The sequence below is a fragment of the Onthophagus taurus genome, chromosome 5, assembly GCF_036711975.1.
Source record: "Onthophagus taurus isolate NC chromosome 5, IU_Otau_3.0, whole genome shotgun sequence".
Classification (NCBI taxonomy): Eukaryota; Metazoa; Arthropoda; class Insecta; order Coleoptera; family Scarabaeidae; genus Onthophagus; species Onthophagus taurus.
Genome location: NC_091970.1, coordinates 9,621,098 through 9,646,507, shown reverse-complemented (window position 1 = coordinate 9,646,507; position 25,410 = coordinate 9,621,098). Strand labels below are relative to the sequence as shown.

At 29.5% G+C, this 25,410-nt stretch overlaps 4 protein-coding genes and 1 long non-coding RNA gene across 5 annotated transcripts; 3 read left to right on the top strand and 2 right to left on the bottom strand.

Moving 5' to 3' along the window:
• Nucleotides 1-5,142: 5,142 nt before the first annotated feature.
• Nucleotides 5,143-6,533, top strand: LOC111418449 (proximal sequence element A Pbp49). The gene has a single exon (XM_023050991.2). The coding sequence runs from the start codon at nucleotides 5,333-5,335 to the stop codon at nucleotides 6,449-6,451; it is 1,119 nt and encodes a 372-aa protein (XP_022906759.1). The 5' UTR covers nucleotides 5,143-5,332; the 3' UTR covers nucleotides 6,452-6,533.
• A 1,695-nt stretch (nucleotides 6,534-8,228) lies between these two features.
• LOC111418435 (zinc finger protein 93-like) lies at nucleotides 8,229-11,452 on the top strand. Its single transcript, XM_023050976.2, has 2 exons — nucleotides 8,229-9,318; nucleotides 9,380-11,452. The coding sequence occupies exons 1-2, from the start codon at nucleotides 9,217-9,219 to the stop codon at nucleotides 11,354-11,356; spliced, it is 2,079 nt and encodes a 692-aa protein (XP_022906744.2). The 5' UTR covers nucleotides 8,229-9,216; the 3' UTR covers nucleotides 11,357-11,452.
• LOC111418436 (uncharacterized) lies at nucleotides 11,439-12,552 on the bottom strand. Its single transcript, XR_011640396.1, has 3 exons — nucleotides 12,372-12,552; nucleotides 12,231-12,301; nucleotides 11,439-11,866 (listed from the first exon to the last, which is right to left on the bottom strand). It is a non-coding gene; the product is annotated as an uncharacterized lncRNA (long non-coding RNA).
• LOC111418434 (pre-mRNA processing factor 5) lies at nucleotides 11,849-24,031 on the top strand. Its single transcript, XM_071196053.1, has 6 exons — nucleotides 11,849-12,308; nucleotides 13,236-13,545; nucleotides 16,235-16,278; nucleotides 16,332-16,526; nucleotides 16,579-19,153; nucleotides 22,170-24,031. Exons 3-6 carry the CDS (start codon nucleotides 16,268-16,270, stop codon nucleotides 22,410-22,412), a joined length of 3,024 nt encoding a protein of 1,007 aa, XP_071052154.1. The 5' UTR covers nucleotides 11,849-12,308; nucleotides 13,236-13,545; nucleotides 16,235-16,267; the 3' UTR covers nucleotides 22,413-24,031.
• LOC111418440 (serine/threonine-protein phosphatase 2A regulatory subunit B'' subunit gamma-like) lies at nucleotides 24,028-25,406 on the bottom strand. Its single transcript, XM_023050980.2, has one exon. It carries the CDS (start codon nucleotides 25,347-25,349, stop codon nucleotides 24,045-24,047), a length of 1,305 nt encoding a protein of 434 aa, XP_022906748.2. The 5' UTR covers nucleotides 25,350-25,406; the 3' UTR covers nucleotides 24,028-24,044.
• Nucleotides 25,407-25,410: the final 4 nt, after the last annotated feature.

Below are 25,410 nucleotides of genomic sequence, written 5' to 3'. Positions count from 1 at the left end.
TTTCTCGTGGTACTCTGAAGAGTCGAAAGTCCTTCCTTACTACCATTTTTGCAACCCCAAAGGCAACAAGACGGCAATATTTATGTAAATAAGTGGTGAAATGCAGTGACAAGCTGTCAAACCGCCATTTTGGCTCGAAAACAGGCTTCATGAACCGCGGTACTTTGTAAATCTAGGGACTTTATTTTTAACTACGTTGTTGCGCCATCTATTAAGTGACAACTAAAAGTAATCGTTAACAATCAAAGAAACATTAAATGAATCAAGCCTACATCGTTGCAAAACTATCCAAAATGATTGAAATTTGGTTGGTGTTGTTTGAAAACTTGTCAAAATGATTTATATCCATACCAAGTTGTTCAAAATCATATAAACCTGCATCTAACGATGTTCAAAACAAATCTACAACGCAGCGAAATTGTTCAAATTAATTGAAAATTAATTTATAATGTTTGGAAGCTTGTCAAAATGATTTATATCCATTCTAAGTTGTCCAAAATCGTATAAAACTGCATCTAATGATGTTTAAAACAAGCCCACACTCTTGCAAAACTATTCAAAATCATTGACATTTTGTTGCTGATGTTTGAAAACTTGTCAAAATGATTTATATCCATTCCAAGTTGTTCAAAATCATATAAACCTGCATCTAACGATGTTCAAAACAAACCTACAACGCAGCGAAATTGTTCAAATTAATTGAAAATTAATTTATAATGTTTGGAAGCTTGTCAAAATGATTTATATCCATTCTAAGTTGTTCAAAATCGTATAAAACTGCATCTAATGATGTTTAAAACAAGCCCACACTTTTGCAAAACTATTCAAAATCATTGACATTTTGTTGCTGATGTTTGAAAACTTGTCAAAATGATTTATATCCATTCTAAGTTGTCCAAAATCGTATAAAACTGCATCTAATGATGTTTAAAACAAGCCCACACTCTTGCAAAACTATTCAAAATCATTGATATTTTGTTGCTGATGTTTGAAAACTTGTCAAAATGATTTATATCCATTCCAAGTTGTTCAAAATCATATAAACCTGCATCTAACGATGTTCAAAACTAACCTACAACGCAGCGAAATTGTTCAAATTAATTGAAAATTGATTGATAAAGTTTTGAAACTTCTTAAAATGATTGCATAATGATTTATATCCATTTCAAGTTGTTCAATGTCGTATAAAACTGCATCTAACAATGTTTAAAACAAACCTACAACGTTGCAAGAGTATTTAAAATGACTGAAATTTGGTTGGTGATGTTTGAAAACTTGCCAAAATAATTTATATCCATTCCAAGTTATTCAAAAGTGTATAGAACTGCATCTAACGATGTTTAAAGCAAACCTATAACATTACAAAACTATTCAAAATGACCGAAATTTTGTTGGTGATGTTTGGAAACTTGTCAAAATGATTTATATCCATACCAAGTTCTTCAAAATCATATAAACCTGCATCTAACGTTGTTCAAAACAAACCTAGAAGGTTACGAAATTGTTCAAACTAATTGAAAACTGATTGATAATGTTTGGAAGCTTGTCCAAATGATTTATATCCATTCCAAGTTGTTCAAAATTATTAGAGCTTCTTCAAAATGATTGAAAATTGGTTAGTAATGTTTAAAAACTTGTCTAAATTATTGCAAAATGATTTATTGCATTTCCAATTTGTACAAAATCATATAAAACTGCATCTAATGATGTTCAAAATAAGTCTATAACATTGCAAAGTTGTTCAAAAGGATGTATTTTCAATACAAGTTGTTCAAAATCGTATAAAACTGCATCTAACGATGTTTAAAACAAATCTACAACAATTCATAATTGTTTAAGATGATTGAAAATTGATTGATAATGTTTAAAAACTTGTCTAAATTAATGCAAAATGATTTATATCATTTCCAATTTGTTCAAAATCGTATAAAACTGCATCTAACGATGTTCAAAACAAGCCTACACTGTAGCAAAACTATTCAAAATTATTGAAATTTAGTTACTGATGTTTGAAAACTTGTCAAAATTATTTATATTCATTCCAAGTTGTTCAAAATTATATTAAACTGCATCTAACAATATTCAAAACAAACCTATAACAATGTAAAATTCTTCAAAATGATTGAAAATTGGTTAGTAATGTTTAAAGACTTGTCTAAATTATTGCAAAATGATTTATTGCATTTCCAATTTGTACAAAATCATATGAAACTGCATCTAACGATGTTCAAAATAAGTCTATAACATTGCAAAGTTGTTCAAAATGATGTATTTTCAATACAAGTTGTTCAAAATCGTATAAAACTGCATCTAACGATGTTTAAAACAAATCTACAACAATTCATAATTGTTTAAGATGATTGAAAATTGATTGATAATGTTTAAAAACTTGTCTAAATTAATGCAAAATGATTTATATCATTTCCAATTTGTTCAAAATCGTATAAAACTGCATCTAACGATGTTTAAAACAAGCCTACACTGTAGCAAAACTATTCAAAATTATTGAAATTTGGTTACTGATGTTTGAAAACTTGTCAAAATTATTTATATCCATTCCAAGTTATTCAAAATTATATTAAACTGCATCTAACAATATTCAAAACAAACCTATAACAATGTAAAATTCTTCAAAATGATTGAAAAGTGGTTAGTAATGTTTAAAAACTTGTCTAAATTATTGCAAAAGGATTTATTGCATTTCCAATTTGTACAAAATCATATGAAACTGCATCTAACGATGTTCAAAATAAGTCTATAACATTGCAAAGTTGTTCAAAATGATGTATTTTCAATACAAGTTCAAAATCGTATAAAACTGCATCTAACGATGTTTAAAACAAATCTACAACAATTCATAATTGTTTAAGATGGGTGAAAATTGATTGATAATGTTTAAAAACTTGTCTAAATTAATGTAAAATGATTTATATCATTTCCAATTTGTTCAAAATCGTATAAAACTGCATCTAACGATGTTTAAAACAAGCCTACACTGTAGCAAAACTATTCAAAATTATTGAAATTGGGTTACTGATGTTTGAAAACTTGTCAAAATTATTTATATCCATTCCAAGTTGTTCAAAATTATATTAAACTGCATCTAACAATATTCAAAACAAACCTATAACAATGTAAAATTCTTCAAAATGATTGAAAAGTGGTTAGTAATGTTTAAAAACTTGTCTAAATTATTGCAAAATGATTTATTGCATTTCCAATTTGTACAAAATCATATGAAACTGCATCTAACGATGTTCAAAATAAGTCTATAACATTGCAAAGTTGTTCAAAATGATGTATTTTCAATACAAGTTGTTCAAAATCGTATAAAACTGCATCTAACGATGTTTAAAACAAATCTAGAACAATTCATAATTGTTTAAGATGGGTGAAAATTGATTGATAATGTTTAAAAACTTGTTTAAATTAATGCAAAATGATTTATATCATTTCCAATTTGTTCAAAATCGTATAAAACTTCATCTAACGATGTTTAAAACAAGCCTACACTGTAGCAAAACTATTCAAAATTATTGAAATTTGGTTACTGATGTTTGAAAACTTGTCAAAATTATTTATATCCATTCCAAGTTGTTCAAAATTATATTAAACTGCATCTAACAATATTCAAAACAAACCTATAACAATGTAAAATTCTTCAAAATGATTGAAAAGTGGTTAGTAATGTTTAAAAACTTGTCTAAATTATTGCAAAAGGATTTATTGCATTTCCAATTTGTACAAAATCATATGAAACTGTATCTAACGATGTTCAAAATAAGTCTATAACATTGCAAAGTTGTTCAAAATGATGTATTTTCAATACAAGTTGTTCAAAATCGTATAAAACTGCATCTAACGATGTTTAAAACAAATCTAGAACAATTCATAATTGTTTAAGATGATTGAAAATTGATTGATAATGTTTAAAAACTTGTCTAAATTAATGCAAAATGATTTATATCATTTCCAATTTGTTCAAAATCGTATAAAATTGCATCTAACGATGTTCAAAACAAACCACCTACAACGTAGCGAAATTGTTCAAATTGGGGATTTGGGCAGCTATACTTTTGAAAGAAGTGTTATTTGTTGTTTTCTTTGTTTTTTCACAAAATTGGTGATATGGGGAGCACGATCGATTGTGAGTCAGACGAACTCTGTCCCCTTCTTGATTTTCTGTCACGATCTTTCCATCATGGTAGGGATATTCATTTGTGTTTCTGTCGGTGTAAATAAAAGCGTAATTTTATTAAAATTGAATTAATTTATCCACCAAATATATTTATATTTATGTTTTTGACTATGTTGTTACGCCATCTATGAAGTGACAACTAAAAGTAATCGTTAAAAATCAAAGAAACATCAAATTAATTAACATAACTTAAAATAAACGTTTCATTTGATTAAAATGGAATCAGTTTATCCACCAAATATATTTATGTTCAAATATATTTATATTTATGTTTTTGACTACGTTGTTACGCCATCTATGAAGTGACAACTAAAAGTAATCGTTAAAAATCATAGAAACGTCAAATTAATCAACATAACCTAAAATAAACGTTTAATTTGATTAAAATGGAATCAGTTTATCCACCAAATACATTTTCAAGAATTTTCCAACGATTATTCTTCTCCAATTGGAGCAACCCTCCAAGAAAGCCACGAAAAACTTTTTGGGGATATCTCATCCAATGAACAATTTGTAACGTCGATAATTTAGCGGTACAGCATGAATTTAAACCAAGTGGAATGGAGAAATTTTATAGGAACATTAATTTTTTGAGGTTCAATTCATAAAAAAGACTAATTTTATCGATTTGTAACAATTATTTATTTAAATATAGTTAACTTAATATAGGCAACCAAACCATCATAGCATTTCATACTAGGACTGCCATCTACAAATCGATATTCTAACGAAGCCCAATCTTAAGAAACATTAAATAAATCTAAATGTAGGTTATAAATTAATTTTATTAAGATGGGATCAATTTATCCACCAAATATATTTATGTGCAAAGAAAAATTATTTTTTTAAATTTTTAATTAACTTTTTGACTTTAACTACGTTGTTGCGCCATCTATTAAGTGACAACAAAAATATTCGTTATTAATCAATATAATCTAAAATAAAAGTTTAATTTTATTAAAAATGGAATTAATTTATCCACCAAATATATTTATGTACAGAGAAAAATTAATTTTTTGGTTTTTAATTAACTTTTTGTCTACGTTGTTACGCCATCTATTAAGTGACAACTAAAAATCAAAGAAACGTCAAATAAATCGACATAACCTAAAATAAAAGTTTAATTTGATTAAAATGGAATCAATTTATCCACCAAATACGTTTATGTGCACAGAAAAATTAACATATTTAAAAGAACATTTCCAAGAATTTTCCAACGATTATTCTTCCCCAATTAGGGCAACTCTCCAAGAAACCCACGAAAAACTTTTTGGAGATATCTTATCAGAAGACTTTGAAAAACTTACAACAATTTGTAATGTAGATAATTTAACGGTACACCATGAATTTGAACCAAGTGAAATGGAGAAATTTTATAAAAACAGCCATAAAGATTTACCAGAAGATGCGAAAAAATTGCACACGATTCAAGCGAAAATATCCTGGGAAAATAAATACAATAATGTTTCATCAACAGAACCCAAGCACATAAATTTATTACAAGATTTTAATGAGTCAATTGATTTTGAACCCGGTTCGGATGTAATAATAACCGTAAATGTTCACCAGCCGTACACAGGCCATATTGGGATGCTCTCAAAAAGGAATTATTGCATTGGTTTTATTAAATCGTGTCATGAATTAATCGCTTTAGGCTCTCAAAGCTTAAAAGACTTAAAAAATAAGATTATTTGTGATCACAACGAATTCAGCAAAGAAGTTAATGATATTTATGAGTCCAACAAAGATGATGAGACAATCCAAAATGGGTCTTCTTTAATATGTATTGATGATAAATTATACGTTGATATGCCTAATACTGATTCAATTGATTACTCAGTTGTTGTAAAAAAATGGAACGAAGATAACAAATTAAAATTAAACTTTACAACAGATGATATGAGCGTGAAACTCCGCGATTTAAACTTTCGTTTAGGTTATCCATATTTGTATCAACACAATGGAAATTGTGAGCATCTTTTTGTGTTTTCTGATGTGCAGTTGGTTAAAAAATGTCACTCTTTGTGTAGGGATGATTATCCGTATTATAAAACTATTAATGGGTACATGTTAAAGAATTGTAACATATGCAAAAAGGTCTCTGCTAAATGGATTTGTACCAATAATAATCGCCTAATTCATAATGTAACTTATTTTTGCCAGGATTGTTTAATTTCTTATAATTATAAGGATGGTGAGAAAATTGGTGATTTTAAATTGTATCCGCAAAAGAAGATATTAATTCAACAATAAATTTTAAAATTTTTTTTTTAAATTTTACATTATTTATTTTGTATTAATAAAATGTTATAAATATGATACAATTCACCATGTATTGTTGACCGTTTTAAGTTTTTTATTGTATTTAATCCACGTAAAGTTAAAACGAAGCAAATTTGTAGAATTTTGACAGTGACATAACCCCACATTTCATTTTTTATTAATTTCTTATTATAATTCATGTTTGTCCGATTGAAACTATTGCAAACGATAATCTTAGCATGTCAGCAACGAAAACCATCCATCGTATGGGAGTTTTAATGAAGAATTTCACGAAAATTACATATTTGAATATATTTTTGAAGCTGGTCGTTGAAATCTAAAAGAAAATGTCCCGAAATCAGCACAAACAAAGTTATTGCAACAACACTACAACGTTTCATACATAAATATTATTAATATAATAATTTCAATAATTTTTAATAAAATTTAATTGGTGACATTTGTCATTTCAAAGTTGGCTCATACCGGAGAAATTTAAATTACGAATTTCAAGTTGAAGAATTTAACCAAACAGAAGACGTTATTTAAATCGTTCAAGCATTAAGCAAACGAAACTGGTCGATTTTAGTACAAATTGGACTGATCATAGAAAATAGCTTCGTAGAAATGCAACTCTTTAAACAAAAACTTCGTACTAAAAATTGAACGCATGTGGCGCCATCTGTTGTGGATATTTTGGAATTATTCAGCTAAGAACCGAACCACTAGAATACAGGTGGATTGGGTTTATATATAAAAGCTCCAACCACAAAATAACTGTTTGGAAAGTGGTTTTCCACCGCTATGTGGCTCCAATTAACGTTCCAACTGGTTGGGAATTCCTCAGATGTAATTACCTATTACACCGGTCAAATAATTCCGTCACATTTGAATATCACTGCATCATATGACATGTGATAGATATATAGAACAATGCTATAATGTCAATTATAATCTAATTATTTAATCCTACCATTATTACTTTATTATACTACAGACGTTTTCATCTGTCATTCTGAACAAACTTCAACTTTTAAATGTTGAAGTTAGCGGCAAATTTAAAAATATAAAACGAATTGGAATCTATACTTTTTAAATTAAAAGAATGATACTGGCAATAATTGTTATTACTGTCTGTCATCATTCCCACTATTAATAATAAAACTGTTAGTTTAAGTAAATTATTTGAGTATAGACGCTAATGCCATCTTACGGTGGGATTTCGACATATAATCAGTCCCATGTTCTCCTATCAAAGATCCCTGGGCTGGGACTGATCTTGGTTCAACTTTTTCCTCTTCTTATATACCCTTATCCTCCTCTCCAAAAAAATTTCTTCCCTTAAAATAATTTCAAATCTTTCTAAATTACGAAAACGCCATCTAACGGATTTCTTTCGAACCACTCAAAATTTCAACATTATTTTATTCATATCTTCTTTAATTCTTCACTAATTTGGATGAAACTGCGTATTTGATGCATATGAGTTTCTATTATAGCTGTCCATTGGAGGTTTCAAGATTCTCCAACCACAAAAGAAGTTTCAACCTAACAAATTTAAATCAAATTTTTAAAGTCAAAATCGTTCAAAATCTAATAAATTAGATGTAACTGGCACTGATTTTCCCATTTTGGATGGTTTAGAATGGATATTAACAGTTTTGAGAGAATTATGAGCAAATAAAAATTAACTGTCAACTGAATTGAGGTTATATTGTTGAAGCTTTATTAAAAGGAGAAATTACTTATTTTGTTATAAACACTTAATTTGTTGTAGTATTTGTTTAAAAACCTAGATTTATTAACTTTTGACAGTTAACATAACCTCTAAATAATTTTTTAATTGATTATTGAGGTTATGTACATAAATTAAACACATTACATACGTAAGAAGCTGAAAACAAAAAAATTAACGATTTGATGACTAAAATCTGTCATAATTCTTAAACTTAAAATCATAGGGCAAAATTTTATTAATAAATTTTGTTTATTATAAATCCTAAAAGATATGTTTCTAAATCGATTTTATTCTAGCTCTATTAGTTTCCCTATTATAATATGCCAAAGATGTTGAAAACGTAAAAATTATAATTTTTGAATACTAAAATCTATTATGATTCTAAAACCAATAAAGATGGAGCAAAACTTTATATAATATATATAAATTTTTCTATGGTTTAAAAAATACATTTTTTTGACGTTTTTATTATGACATAACCTCAAAAAAAAATCAGTCCCAACTTCTCCTATCAAAGATCCCTGGGGCCTGGGGGTGCTTACTGTCAAAAAGGAACCAACCATAAAACCAACAGTAAGTAAGCATTGATCATATTAATTGGGTTTTTGTATAATGTTTTCTATGTTGTGCGATATATGACTCCCATATACATTAATAAATAGCAAGGAAGAAGTTTTTGTCGGTTTATAACCCTCACTTTTCGTTTTTTTTGATTTGTTAGGTTGCAACTAATTTCAGGTTCGATTTAAAATAAAATAATTTATTGATAATATAAAATTTATCCAATAACTTTTTAAATAATCTCTTTTTTGGTTATTATTTAATTAATTTTTGGAAATCCTTTTAATAAAAATTTTTTTTTGTAAGTTGCGCCATCTATTGACATTTTTATAACAATGGTATCTGTCAAAAAAAAATCCTAACCTATTACAATCTACTGCCAACATGTTTATTTTATTAATTTCTCCTAAATAATCATCGAAAACATCGAATTTCAATTATATTTCAAGATCTTAAAATGACTTCCGCGTGCAGGCTGTGTTTAAATTCATCCTCGAGCGATTATCGCGACTACAAAAGTGTTGATCAAAAGTACTTTGAGGTTGTCCTTCCAGAAATCGTAAGTTGCGTTATTTGTTAAAGATTTCGTTGCATTTCAATTGATTTGGCCCCTTTTGCAGGACATAACTATGATAAGTTCTCCTATTTTTTGTATAAATTGCATGGAATTACTTCGTGCAGCCTATTTATTTAAAACGAGTTGTTTGGAAACTGAGCGGGTTATAAAAACTTACATAGAAAGAGTAGGTGGGGTTAACATTTCGTTATCAGACGTTTTAATGGATCAATCTGGAATTAGTACGAAAGAGGAGGATGTAAAACCTGAAGGTTTTGTTAAATTAGAGAGTAATAATGATACGGAAACGTTCTTTAATGATTTTTATAATGATGATAATAGTAATGACGAAGAGAAGCATCAATATAACTGTTCAATTTGTAATTTAGACTTTGAAGATGAAGGATCTTTAAAAAGACATAATCATTTGCGTTCGTTACGATGTGGAGTGTGCAATAAAGACTTTTCGAACGGTTATACTTTACGCCGGCACATGTCAAGTCATAAAAAAAATAATTTAGATGAAATTAACGACGATATTTTAATCGAAATGGAAAAAAATGTTCAAAAACACGATCAAATGTATCCTAACGGCGTTGATATTTGTGTTTTAACCTGCGAAATATGCCGGGAAAGCTTTGATACAAAACTAATATTGTTGGAACATGTTAAATCTCACTTTGCAGTGAATTGCGAGCGTTGTGGGAGATTTTATAAAGACTGCGCGTTGTTGGATGTTCATTTGGAGGAATCTCATCAGGTGAAAGCGGAGCGAAAATTATTTTCTTGTGATATTTGTTTAAAAACGTTTGCGCTCCGAAAAAGTTTATTATTTCACGTGCGGAGTCATTTCGAACGTCCTCGATGTACAATTTGTGATAAAATGTATTACGATTTGAACTGCTTAAAGCGCCACATCATTTCGATACATAAAAATAGTAAATTTAAAATAAAAAACGAAGATACCGAATCGGATGAATTTGAGGACGTCGATTTCGAAATCGACGACACAAATTTATTTAAAACGTTACGAATTTATTTAGAAAAATTTAAAAATAATCAATGTGATTTTTGTAACAAAACTTTTAAAGAAAACGAGGAATTTAATGATCATTACTTAAAAGCGCATTTTTCGCGGCCTTTGTGTAAAATTTGTAACAAAGGATTTATTAATTCGGTTTGTTTAAAAAAGCACAACCTCAAAGTTCATAAAGTTGAGGATTTTAGTGAAATTGCGGTTCAAAAAATTAAATTGGAGTGTTTTAGCGATCAATCGATTTTGGATTTTTGCACGAATTGTAATAATTCGATTTGTAATTGTAAAAATAATTTGAAATGCCCAACTTGTGGTAAAATAATGGGGACGAAATCGTCGTTTATTCGGCATAAATTAACCCACGCAAAACGAAAAAACTTCATTTGCGATTTTTGCCAAAAATCTTTCTTAACTAAACTTTATCTTCAACGACATATAAACACGACCCATTTAGGTGTACCTAGAAAAAGAACTTCCAATAACATTTTTACATGCGATACGTGCGGTTTAACAACAAATAACAAACATACTTTAATTCAACATATAAGAACACACACAGGTGAGAGACCGTATAAATGTGATTTATGCGGAAAAGCTTTCGTTCAAAGCAGCACTTTGGGGACACACAAAAGAACGGTGCATTCAACAGAACGCCTTTTCACGTGCGAATATTGCAGCAAATCGTTTAACACAAAAGGATCGCTAACTAAACATATTCTAGAGGTCCATATGGTCGATAAAATCGAAAAGAAATTTTCGTGCAATTTTTGCGGAAAAAAATATCGCTTACAAAGCCAATTAACGTGCCATTTGAAATGGCACAGCTCAGAAAGACAATTTAGTTGCGATATTTGCGGGAAACCGTTTGTCGATAGACATTCAGTGAAGAAACACAGGGTTATACATTTTAGTGAGAAACAACATAAATGCGAGATTTGCGGTAAAGGCTTCCATCAAAAGTACAACATTAAAATACATATGAAAGTTCATTCGAGGGTACCCTGAAAGTTAATTTATTTTATAACGAAATAATTAATTGTTTATTTGCTTTAACAATTGTATATATTTCGCTTTTAATAAAGAAAAATCAGTTTAAATGTGTTTAATTGTTAATTTTTAATTAAGTAAATAACAATTATGTTGAGGTTATATTAACTGTCAAAAGTATTTATTTTTTTGGTCAAACATTAATTAATCTAGGTTTTTAAACAAATAGATGTCATTAAGTGTTTATGACGAAATAAATAGTTTAATAAAACTTCCGAGACAAGTTTTACCTGAGAAAGAAACATAACCTCAATTCAGTTGACAGTTAATTTTTAGTTGCTCATAATTTCTTTAAAACTATTACCATCCTTTCTAAACCATCCAAAATGGGAAGATCAGCGTCAGCTACATCTAATTTATTAGATTCTGGAAGATTTTGAACAATTTTGATCTTGAAAAGTGGATTTAAAGGTTGTAAAATTCAAACTTCTTTTGTGGTTGGAGAATCTTGAAACCTCCAATGGACGGCTGAAATAGAAACTCATATGCATCAAATACGCAGTTTCATCCAAATTAGTGAAGAATTAAAGAAGATATGAATAAAATAATGTTGGAATTTTGAGTGGTTCGAAAGAAATCCACTAGATGGCGTTTTCGTAATTAAGTAAAATTTGAAATTATTTTAAGGGAAGAAATGGCGCGAAACCCACCAACCAATCAGGAGTCGGAGTTAAAAATAGAACGAAGAAATTTTTTTGGGGAGGGAAAAAAGGGTATATAAGAAGAGGAAAAAGTTGAGTCAAGATCAGTCCAATTTAGTAAGAGTTAGAACACGGTTGAATTTTGATCTAAAAAAGTTATTATTATTATTATTAAACTGAGGAGAAATTACCTGTGTTTCGGATTGCTGTCCATTTTCCATTCCTAAGAGGGACCTTCAATCGAATTGAGTTACAACATAACCTAAAAGGTATTTATTATCAGTTAAGTGGGAATTTTGCCGTTAATTTTCATGTTAATAATTTAAAATAACCTATGAATGAATTGAAGAATCAAAATTACGCGATAACACTGTTACTTTCATTTTAATTGAGAATCTATCGATTATTATCGACCGATTTATATCTTTTTTACGTTCAATTTGACATCTGTCATTATTGGCGTTAATGAATTTAAAATAGAAATCTGTAATCTAAACTTTCCTTTTTGAACCTAAACTCGCTAAATTATTATTTTGTATAAAAAACTCTGAGACAAGAGAACTCAAAAATAAATTTAAACAATTTCAAATAAATAAAGTTTTGCTCCATCTTTATTGGTTTTAGAATCATAATAGATTTTAGTATTCAAAAATTATAATTTTTACGTTTTCAACATCTTTGGCATATTATAATAGGGAAACTAATAGAGCTAGAATAAAATCGATTTAGAAACATATCTTTTAGGATTTATAATAAACAAAATTTATTAATAAAATTTTGCCCTATGATTTTAAGTTTAAGAATTATGACAGATTTTAGTCATCAAAATCGTTAATTTTTTTGTTTTCAACTTCTTACGTATGTAATGTGTTTAATTTATGTACATAACCTCAATAATCAATTAAAAAATTATTTAGAGGTTATGTTAACTGTCAAAAGTTAATAAATCTAGGTTTTTAAACAAATACTACAACAAATTAAGTGTTTATAACAAAATAAGTAATTTCTCCTTTTAATAAAGCTTCAACAACATAACCTCAATTCAGTTGACAGTTAATTTTTATTTGCTCATAATTCTCTCAAAACTGTTAATATCCATTCTAAACCATCCAAAATGGGAAAATCAGTGCCAGTTACATCTAATTTATTAGATTTTGAACGATTTTGACTTTAAAAATTTGATTTAAATTTGTTAGGTTGAAACTTCTTTTGTGGTTGGAGAATCTTGAAACCTCCAATGGACGGCTGAAATAGAAACTCATATCCATCAAATACGCAGTTTCATTCAGATTAGTGAAGAATTAAAGAAGATATAAATAAAATAATGTTGAAATTTTGAGTGGTTCGAAAGAAATCCGTTAGATGGCGTTTTCGTAATTTAGAAAGATTTGAAATTATTTTAAGGGAAGAAATTTTTTTGGAGAGGGGGATAAGGGTATATAAGAAGAGGAAAAAGTTGAACCAAGATCAGTCCCAGCCCCGAGGGTTCTTCGTCGAAATCCCCCTGTAAGATGGCATTAGCGTCTATACTAAAATAATTTAATTAAACTAACAATTTTATTATTAATAATGGGAATGATGACAGACAGCAATAACAACTATTGCCAGTATCATTCTTTTAATTTAAAAAGTATAGATTCCAAATCGTGTCATATTTTTAAATTTGCCGCTAACTTCACCTTTTAAAAGTTGAAGCTTGTTCAGAATGACAGATGAAAACGTCATTTTAAAGTGTTTTTTCGGTAAGAGTATAATAAAATAATAATGGTATGATTAAACCATAATTGACATTATAGCTTTGTTTCAGCTAACATTCGTTATAACTGGTTGGAAGCTCGTCAAATGCAATCTCACATGTCATATGATGCAGTAATATCCTTGTTTATAGATATACATATGTATATCTATAAACAAGGGTAATATTTAAATGTGGTGGCATTATTTGACAGATGTAATTGCCATAGGTAATTGCATCTGAGGAATTTCCAACCAGTCAGAACGTTAAATGGAACCACTCTGTGACTTTCCAAACAGTTATTCTGTGCTCGGAACTTTTATATATAAACCCAATCCAACTTATATTCGTGGTTCGGTTCTTAGCTGAATAATTCCAAAATATCCCCAACAGATGGCGCCACATGCGTTCCATTTTTTTAATTAAAATTATTACTATTAAAATTTTACTACAATTACAACAACATTTATATTTATCTCAATCGATTTTATAAATTAACACTAAAACCCGACAAAGAACCAAGAAAAATTAAACCACAAACATTCAGCGTTCAAAATTGAGGTTATGTTTTCAACAAAGTGAGGTTATTTCCCAAAAGAAGGAGGAGAACGAAAACTTTATTTAGCAATTCACTCAAAGAGACATTGTATCCCCACACCTTTAATAATACAAGATATAAAATTATTTAAGGAAACATTTTAATCGATTTGTGAGGTTATGTTGTAATTTGACATAATTATTAAAAAAAAAGTTGCGTTTTAGTATTCTAATAAGATAATTATTTAAAAAAAAATCTTCTTTTTACACAAACTTGTAAGCAGAGTAGTCCAATTTATCTATTTATTTATCAATTTTTTTTTTGAGGTTATGTCATAATAAAAACGTCAAAAAAATGTTTTTTTTAATCTTGTGTGGGTTCCGCCGCAACAAATTCAAGATTTTTGTACGCCCAAAATCCACGAAACTCAATTAAAATACTCAAAAAAGTATAATAATATATAATATAATAATAACCATATCGAATAATTCATCTTTAACATCTTGAAAATTGGTCAGTTTGGCACCATGGACCAGTGTTGCCAACTCTTTTAGTGTCTTGCTCAAATTTATTACCTTGTAAGAAATATCTCTTTTATGATAAGCGAATTTAGTAGATAATAAATAAAATTACAGGTTTCTGCAGTTTCTATCGACATAACCTAAGAAAAGCTGTCATTTTGACATTTACTATTAAGAAACACAACTCTTCCTTTTACAATTAAGAAAAATATTAGAGTTGATGACTTCTGGCATGATATTTCTTTAATGAAAAAAGGCGATGATACACAAATGTATACTTTATCAAGCCAATTTATGAGGAAATTACTTGCACTGTCGTTAATTTATTAAAAACTTGCAATAGAAACAAATTATCCACTGATACATTGCAAGGACTGCTACATACAAAACGATTTATCAACTTACAAGAACAACCTATTGAAGACCACTATAAATTAGTTAATCAAAGCATGTATTCTTTTAAAGAATTTACATTTATTTTACTTTTTTCTTATTTTTATCCTGAAAAATTGCAAGATTGATCCTGAAGTAACAACTAATGTTACAAAATTATTTCTTTTAGACTAATCAACTTAAATTAATATATAAATTCCCTATTTTAAAGTGAATAATTAAATAAAACTAATTATTTTTACATAAAATGAAACAAACAGTAAAAATTATGCAACTTATATTGCATTATCTGCTCTAGTAACGTCTAAAAGTAGTGAAACTACTACTTTCCATAGTGTGATTAATTCTCCTAGACATATTTTGAGTTGGCAACGCTGCCATGGACCCTCATTTGCTCTTGAATAACCCCAAAGATATAATTTAAAGTAAAAGCATCCAAATATCATTTCAAAATCCGAAATAAAAACACAATCATTGAGGTTCTGATCGATTCTCTAACGCTAAAACTCAATATAAATACGTTTTATAAACAATTTTTCCTGAGTATGTTAAACAAGTTTGGAAAATTCCCTCTAAAAATGGTACAAACTTACAAACTTTTCCTTTCGATTCAGGTTGAATACACGAAATTAGTGTATGATTCTTTTTCTTGAATTGTAATTGCAATTCGATGTTTTCGATTATTATTTAGGAGAAATTAATAAAATAAATTAAATATCGGTGATAGGTTAGGATTTTTTTTTTGACAGATTAATTATTATAAAAATATCGATAGATGGCGCAACTTACAAAAAAAAATTTTTATTAAAAGGATTTTCGAAAATTAATTAAATAATAATCAAAAAAGAGTTTATTTTATTTAAAAAAATAAGGTTAGCTATTGGATAAATTTTATATTATAAATAAATTATTTAATTTTAAATCGAACCTGAAGTTAGTTGCAAGCTAACGAAACGCCAAAAAAAAGTGAGGTTATCTCTCAAAACTATCGTAAAAGCTTATTTGCAGGATAAATTGTACCCAAACGATAAATAAATCGAGATGGTTAGGGGGTAAGTATATCTTTTTAATATTTTTGTTTGGTATAATTAAGATAAAATTGTAGAGTAACAAGAAGAGAAAGGAGCAGATCACCAGAGCGAAAACGACGAAGATCCAGAAGTAAAGACCGCTCTAAAAGACGTAGAAGTCGCTCTAGAGAGAGGAGAAGTAGATCACGCGATAGGAGAAGTCGATCGAGGGATCGAAAAGAACGCGAACGCAGATCTTATAGTAGAGAAAGAGATCGTAGAGATAGGGGGTAAATTTGGTTATAAATTAATGAAGCTTTTTATTAAATAATTTTTTTTTAGTACGGATAATAAAGATAAAAGATTTGGAAAATCGCGGCGAAGAGATCGATCCCCACGATCGCGTTCGAAAGGTAAAGATGACCCAGATTTACCTTTTGACCCAACAAATCTTGATAAAGAAGAAGAACAACGCAAATTGGAGTTGGAAATGCAAAAAAGGCGTGAAAGAATTGAGAGGTGGAGAGCAGAAAGAAAAAAGAAACAAGATTCTATAAAAAAGGATCAAAAAACTGCAACACCATCCTCAAAGAAATGGTCTTTAGAAGATGACTCAGAGGATGATGAGAAAGGGGTTACTGAAAAATCTGAGGATAAAATAGATGAGGAAAAAGTGGAATTAGAAGGTGAAAAAAGTGATGATAAAGAAAAAGATGAAAAAGATGAGATAAAAGAGGAGGAGGAGGAAGAAATTGATCCTTTAGATGAATACATGAGGGGTGTCCAAGAAGAAGTGAGACAAATTAATAAATTTGATGTAAAAAAATCCAAACCGGATAATAACTCAAACAAAAGTTTGGTTATTTTTACAGGTGTGGCAAAATCAAAAGTAAGCAAAAACAAAGGCGAATTAATCGAGCAAAACCAAGATGGCTTAGAATACTCCTCAGAAGAAGAACAAGAAGATCTTAAAGACACCGCCGCCAACATAGCAAACAAACAAAAAAAAGAATTAGCCAAAATCGATCATAACGAAATCATGTACCACACATTTCGCAAAAATTTTTATGTTGAAGTCCCAGAAATAGCGCGGATGACCCAAGAAGAAGTCGACACTTACAAAGAAGAACTCGAAGGGATTCGCGTTAAAGGAAAAGGATGCCCAAAACCCATCAAAACTTGGGCACAATGCGGAGTCTCAACAAAAGAATTAAACATCTTAAAAAAACTCGGTTTTGAAAAACCCACCCCCATCCAAGCCCAAGCAATACCCGCGGTAATGTCGGGGCGAGATTTAATTGGAATCGCAAAAACCGGAAGTGGCAAAACACTCGCTTTTTTACTCCCAATGTTTCGACATATTCTTGATCAACCACCTTTGGATGAAACAGACGGTCCAATTTCGATAATTATGACCCCAACGCGCGAATTATGCATGCAAATTGGAAAAGATATTAAAAAATTCACGAAAAGTTTAAATTTACACTCTGTGTGTGTTTATGGCGGGACGGGAATTTCGGAACAAATCGCCGAATTAAAACGAGGCGCCGAAATAATCGTTTGCACCCCAGGGAGAATGATCGATATGTTAGCCGCGAATGGGGGGAAAGTTACAAATTTAAGAAGGGTTACTTATATCGTTTTAGACGAAGCCGATCGCATGTTTGATATGGGTTTTGAGCCCCAAGTTATGCGAATTATCGATAATGTTCGCCCGGATCGACAAACTGTCATGTTTAGTGCGACTTTTCCCCGACAGATGGAGGCATTAGCGAGGAGGATTCTCCAAAAACCGATTGAAGTCCAAGTTGGGGGGAGATCCATCGTTTGTAAAGACGTGGAGCAACACGCCGTCGTTTTAGAGGAGGATCAAAAATTTTTGAAACTATTAGAATTATTAGGGCTTTATCAAGAACACGGGAGCATAATAGTTTTCGTCGATAAACAAGAAAACGCCGATATCTTACTAAAAGAATTAATGAAAGCCGCTTATAACTGTTTAAGCTTACACGGGGGAATCGACCAATTCGATCGTGATTCAACAATAATCGATTTTAAAAACGGCAAAGTTAAATTATTGATCGCAACTTCGGTCGCGGCGCGTGGATTAGACGTTAAACAATTAATCTTGGTGATTAATTACGATTGCCCGAATCATTACGAAGATTACGTCCATCGATGTGGAAGAACCGGAAGGGCCGGTAATAAAGGTTTCGCTTACACTTTTATCACCCCAGAACAAGCGCGATATTCCGGCGATATCGTAAAAGCCTTCGAATTAGCCTCAGTAACCGTCCCTGAATCGTTAAGAAATTTATGGGAAGCCTACAAAGCGAAACAAGAAGCTGAAGGAAAAAAAGTCCACACCGGCGGGGGATTCAGCGGAAAAGGATTCAAATTCGACGAAAGCGAAGCCGCCGCGGTTAATGAACGTAAAAAGTTCCAAAAAGCCGCTTTAGGATTACAAGATTCGGATGATGAGGATTTAGAGCACGATATTGATCAACAAATTGAAAGTATGTTTGCTACAAAACGAACGGTTAAAGAAATTAAAGCCCCCCTTGGGATTATTAACCCCGCTACGATTAACGCGCAAAATACCGCGATCGATAAATTAGAACTTGCGAAGAGATTAGCGTCGAAGATTAATTTAGCCAAAAATATAACTGGCGATACCAAATTTGCAACCCAACAAGCCGCCGAATCAATCTTAAAAGGAAGCGGAAGCCAACCTTTAATTACAGCTAAAACCGTAGCGGAACAATTAGCCGCGAAATTAAATACAAGATTAAATTATCAACCCAAAGATGAAGATGATCGAAATGATGAAGATTCCGAGCAAACGTTTAGGAAATATGAGGAGGAATTAGAGATTAATGATTTCCCACAACAAGCTAGATGGAGAGTCACATCAAAGGTAAAATTTTTTTTTAACATTTCAACTTTAATTTTGACATATTAGTCAACTTCATAAAAAATCCTTTAACATGAGTCCAAACTCGACATATTTAACTTTAATATTAATGGAAATACAATCACTTCCGGTTTGAAACGTCAATTTTGACATATTTGTCATCTTCGTTAAAAAACCTTTAAAATGAGTCCAAACATGACGCACTTATCTCGAAAAACAAAAAAGTTGGAATAAAAAAACGTTAAATCCGAAGTTAGCAACAATTTAATTTTTAAATATTAATACCAACCTTAATTTTTAATTTTTTTTATTGTATTTTTGTTTTTGTGATAAATTTTAAAACATTTTATAAAAATTAAGAATTTGTCAAAATGACATTGACATTTCAAACCGGAAGTTGCTTATATCTCGACTAATATTGGAATTAAACGTATCATGTTTGGACTCATTTTAAAGGATTTTTCACGACGATTACAAATATATCAAAATTGACGTTGACATTTCTAACCGGAAATTGACCACAACTTCATTAACATCGAAGATAAATATGTCGTGTTTGTACTCATTTTAAAGGATTTTTTAATGAAAATTACAAATATGTCAAAAGTGAGGTTGACATTTTAAACGTGAAGTTAGTTATCATATAATAGAAGTTTTATAACTGAAGTTAATCTAGAGTTAGTCACTTTTTTGAACTTTCAACTTTTAATTTTGACATATTTATCAATTTTATAAAAAATCCTTTAAAATGAGTCCAAACTCGACATATTTAACTTTAATATTAATGGAAATACAATCACTTCCGGTTTGAAACGTCAACGTCAATTTTGACATATTTGTCATCTTCATTAAAAAACCTTTAAAATGAGTCCAAACATGACGCACTTATCTCGAAAAACAAAAAAGTTAGAATAAAAAACGTTAAATCCGAAGTTAGCAACAATTTAATTTTTAAGTATTAATACCAACCTTAATTTTTTATTTTTTTTTATTATATTTTTGTTTTTGTAACAAATATTAAGACATTTTATAAAAATTAAGAATATGTCAAAATGACATTGACATTTCAAACCGGAAATTTACCACAACTTCATTAACATTGAAGATAAATATGTCGTGTTTGTACTCATTTCAAAGGATTTTTAATGAAAATTACAAATATGTCAAAAGTGAGGTTGACATTTTAAACGTAAAGTTAGTTATCGTATAATAGAAGTGTTATAACTGAAGTTAATCTAATGTTAGTCACTTTTTTGAACTTTCAACTTTTAATTTTGACATATTTGTCAACTTTATAAAAAATCCTTTAAAATGAGTCCAAACTCGACATATTTAACTTTAATATTAATGGGAATACAATCACTTCCGGTTTGAAACGTCAACGTCAATTTTGACATATTTGTCATCTTCGTTAAAAAACCTTTAAAATGAGTCCAAACATGACACACTTATCTCGAAAAACAAAAAAGTTAGAATAAAAAAAACGTTAAATCCGAAGTTAGCAACAATGCAGATAACAATTTAATTATTAAATATTAATACCAACCTTAACTTTTAATTTTTTTTATTGTATTTTTGTTTTTGTGATAAATTTTAAGACATTTTATAAAAATTAAGAATATGTCAAAATGACATTGACATTTCAAACCGGAAGTTGCTTATATCTCGAGTAATATTGGAATTAAACGTATCATGTTTGGACTCATTTTAAAGGATTTTTCACGACGATTACAAATATGTCAAAATTGACGTTGACATTTCTAACCGGAAATTGACCATAACTTCATTAACATTAAAGATAAATATGTCGTGTTTGTACTCATTTTAAAGGATTTTTAATGAAGATTACAAATATGTCAAAAGTGAGTCAGTTTTCCGCACTTTCTTTTTATTTTTAACGTGATTTTTGGGCCATTTCACGTTGATTAAAATAAATCGTCGATTTTTAAGCCACATGATGATGAATCTTGAATTTTTCCCAAGTTTCAGTAGAGTCTCTGAAGATGGCCAAAGGCCGAAACTGGTTAGACTTAAGTTCTATATCGTAATAATGGCCTAATTATGCATTCCAAATGGTTTTCTTATATCACTAATAATTAAAAAAATATGGGGGTGAGCCACTTTTGAGGGACACCGATATAGTTCTTATGAATCTCCTCTATAGTTACTTTTAAAAAATGGCAACTCTAATTTTAATGTCAAAAGTGACATTTAAATGACATCTTAAAGATTAAATTTACAATTTTCTTACAGTTTGACATTCCAAATGATATGTCAACCTTAATTCTTGTTACCAATTGACTTTCTAACTGTCAAATTTGATTATTTTGCATCACGAAAATTTTAATGTCAAAAATGACATTTAAATGACATCTTAAAGATTAAATTAACAATTTTTTTACAGCTTGACATTCTAAATGACACGTCAACCTTAATTTTTGTTACCAATTGACGTTCTAACTGTCAAATTTGATTATTTTGCATCACACGAAGATTTTAATGTCAAAAATGACATTTAAATGACATCTTAAAGATTAAATTAACAATTTTTTTACAGCTTGACATTCTAAATAACACGTCAACCCTAATTCTTGTTACCAATTGACGTTCTAACTGTCAAATTTGATGATTTTGCATCACACGAAGATTTTAATATCAAAAGTGACATTTGAATGACATCTTAAAGATTAAATTAACAATTTTTTTACAGCTTGACATTCTAAATGACACGTCAACCTTAATTTTTGTTACCAATTGACGTTCTAACTGTCAAATTTGATTATTTTGCATCACACGAAGATTTTAATGTTAAAAGAGACATCTAAATGATGGCTTAAAGACAAAATTGACAATTTGACATTCTAAATGACATATTTACCTTATTTTCTACAACCAATTAACATTCTAACTATCAAATTAGAGATTAGCAAAATAGAGACAAACCAATCTGTTTATAAAATCGAATTATTACACCTTAAATTACAACTAGATTTTAACTCTAAAATTATTTCTTTTTTAGGAGGCTTTAGCCCAAATTTCAGAATATTCAGAAGCCGGGATAACAGTTCGCGGGACTTACGTCCAAACGGGAAAAGCACCCCCAGAAGGAGAGCGAAAACTTTATTTAGCAATTGAAAGTACCAGTGATATAGCCGTATCGAAAGCCAAGTCAGAAATAACACGATTAATCAAAGAGGAATTGTTAAAATTACAAACGGCGGGTCACCACACCTTTAATAAATCAAGATATAAAGTTATTTAAGGAAATATTTTAATCGATTTTGTGAGGTTATGTTGTAATTTGACATAATTATTAAAAAAAAGTTAATTTTATATATAAAAATGTGTTTTATTATTGTAATAAGAGTATTATTTTAAAAAAAATATTCTTTTTATACCAATTTATAAGCAGCTTAGTCGAATTTATCGATTTATTTATAAATAATATTTATTTTTTGAAGTGTGAGGTTATGTTGTAATTTGACATAATTATTAAAAAAGTTAATTTTATGTATAAAAACGCGTTTTATTATTGTAATAAGATAATTATTTTAAAAAAATACTCTTTTTACACAAATTTGTAAGCAGCTTAGTCCAATTTATCGATTTATTTATAAATTTTTCTTTTTGAGGTTATGTCATAATCAAAACGTCAAATTAATTTTTTTTTAATCTTGCGCGGGTTCCGCCCCAACAGTTTCACTAGTTTCATACGCCCAAAATTCATGAAATTCAATTAAAATACTCAAAAAAGTATCACCTTGCCCACAAAAAATAGGTTGACTTTGATAAAAGTTATTAGTACCTAGCATTTTTTCCTAGTTTTTTCAGAAAAGGAATTTAATTATCTATAAACATTCCTCTAAGACGCCTGGCTAAACCTAAAACTTTCTAGTTTTAGGTCTACTGTTAGTTCTAGTTTTACTTGTTATTTAACCCCAAATTCTTGTACATTTTAATTGATGTAAAAATATTTTTTTTGATTTAATCCACTTACCTTGCTTATAATTTCATCCATTTACCCATTTTGAATTAAATACGACCTTTAAATCCAATTAATTATGTGTTTTTCATTAAAAAAACTTAAATTCAACCATTTTTTGACAAGCAACTGCAATATTTGGATCTTAATCACCATGGTAACCGAGTCAAGTTGGATAACCTTAAAATAAAAAAATTTTATTCCGATTTTTTATCAATAATTTTTATTAATTTTAAAACAATTCGAATTCTTTACGATTATCTCGCATTTTTTTTTAATATCTTTATATTTTTGTGTATTGCTTCTTAAGTGTAATACTCTGTATAAATAAAAACAGAAATGTCAATTCTTCCAATGACATCACAGCAAGGCTTTTGCAGGGGGATCAATAATCAATAAATGGTTAAAATTTTATTATAATAACAACAACATTTATGTTTATCTCGATCGATCTTATAAATTAACGCTTTAAAACCATCGACAAAGAACCAAGAAAAATTAAAACACAAACATACAGCGTTGAGTACTTGTCGAAAAATTGAGGTTATGTTATCTCTTAAAGGAAGAAGGAGAATGAAAACTTTATTTAGCAGTTTAAAGTACGATAAACACGATTAATCGAAGAGGAATTAAAATTACAAATACACCTTTAATAAATCAAGATATAAAGCTATTTAAGGAAATATTTAAATCGATTTGTGAGGTTATGTCGTAATTTGACAATTATCAAAAAAAAGTTAATTTTATATATAAAATTGCGTTTTATTGTTGTAATAAGAGTATTGTTTTAAAAAAATAGTCTTTTTATATCAACTTGTAAGCAATCTAGTTCAATTTATCGATTTATTTATAAAAAAATTTTTTTTTAGGTTATGTCATAATAAAACGTCAAAAAAATATTTATCGTATTTTTTAATCTTGTGCGGGTTCCGCAGCAACAGATTCACGATTTTCATACGCCCAAAACCCATGAAATTCAATTAAAATGCTCAAAAAAGTATCACCTTGCCCACAATTAAGTAAATCTTGCAAAGTAATTTTTTCTGGGTCTTTTGGCTTAACCATATCGAACAATTCATCTTTAACATCTTGAAAATTGGTCGGTTCGGCCCCGTGGACCCTCATTTGCTCTTGAATAGCCCGAAAGAAATAATTTAATGTAAAAGCATCCAAATATCCTTGCCCCTTTATGTCCAAAATCCGAAATAAAAACGCAATTGCTTGGGGTTCCGATCGATTCTCTAACGCCAAAACTAAATCTAAATACGTTTTATAATCCATTTCTCCCGAGTATGTTAAACAAGTTTGGAAAATTCTCTCTAAAAATGGTTCGGTTAACGTTCCAGATCCATATCCGGCCAATTCTTTTTTATTTAACATTCCATTATGGTCTCTGTCCAAGTTTAAATAATGTCCATAAACGCGGAGCGCTGAAGGGGCACTAAACCAATTTAATTCTTGGAGATCTTTACTTAACTCTTCATCTCGTAGTTCTAATAAATCATCAAGAAATGAACAAGCCAAAACGTCTAAAATCCTTACTCGCCCCGCTTTTAACCCATCCAAAAAAAATAAAAACTTTCTAACAGCCGTGCACACATAAAAACTATGAAACGACTTCTCTAACCCTTCCAATTGAGGCAACGTCGTTAATAACTCAGAAATATAATTTTCTAAATCAGTTTCGCGCAAATATCCTTGTCCAGAAGCATCATACAAAGATAACCCCACCCGAGTTTGTTGAATCCAAACTTTTCGCATGATATAATTAAAAACCGACAAAACGGACACTTTTCCTTTCGATTCGGGTTGGATTAATTTCGTGTAAACTTTAGCGGTGAAATACGGTTTAACTTTGGGGCCGGCTAACGAAGCAACCTTTTGAAAATCCCCGTACGTTATAAACTGTTCCTCAGCGTTCGTTTGGTGTTGCTCCAACAAAACCCAAACCGCTTTTAACTCGTTATTATCAAGCAATTGTCGGCTACGGCGTTGCAAGAAATTCGAACGAGTCTCTTCCCGTAATTTTTGACGTAAAGCATCATCTTCCCGTGGTAATCTCCAGAAAAATTTTGGGATAACCTTCGAAGAAGTCGAAACGGGTTTTCCCCATTCTCTCATTAATTTTTGAAATTCTTTATCTTCGAGTTCAATTTGATTCGGAGGAGGTGGTTTTTTATTCTTTAAACGGTTCTTTAAGATCGTTTTTAAATCCATCTTTTAATACATAACCTCAATTACGAAAGAAACCATTTTTTTTCAAACATAACCTCCAAAT

Bases quoted from the DNA above. Each gene is read 5' to 3' on its own strand.
- LOC111418434 (XM_071196053.1), top strand. The intron at 16,527-16,578 runs GTAAATTTGGTT...ATTTTTTTTTAG, and splicing joins AGAGATCGTAGAGATAGGGG to TACGGATAATAAAGATAAAA. The intron at 19,154-22,169 runs GTAAAATTTTTT...TTTCTTTTTTAG, and splicing joins GATGGAGAGTCACATCAAAG to GAGGCTTTAGCCCAAATTTC.
- LOC111418440 (XM_023050980.2), bottom strand. From the start codon at position 25,349: ATGGATTTAAAAACGATCTTAAAGAACCGTTTAAAGAATAAAAAACCA.
- LOC111418449 (XM_023050991.2), top strand. From the start codon at position 5,333: ATGGAATCAATTTATCCACCAAATACGTTTATGTGCACAGAAAAATTA.
- LOC111418435 (XM_023050976.2), top strand. From the start codon at position 9,217: ATGACTTCCGCGTGCAGGCTGTGTTTAAATTCATCCTCGAGCGATTAT. The intron at 9,319-9,379 runs GTAAGTTGCGTT...CCCCTTTTGCAG, and splicing joins AGGTTGTCCTTCCAGAAATC to GACATAACTATGATAAGTTC.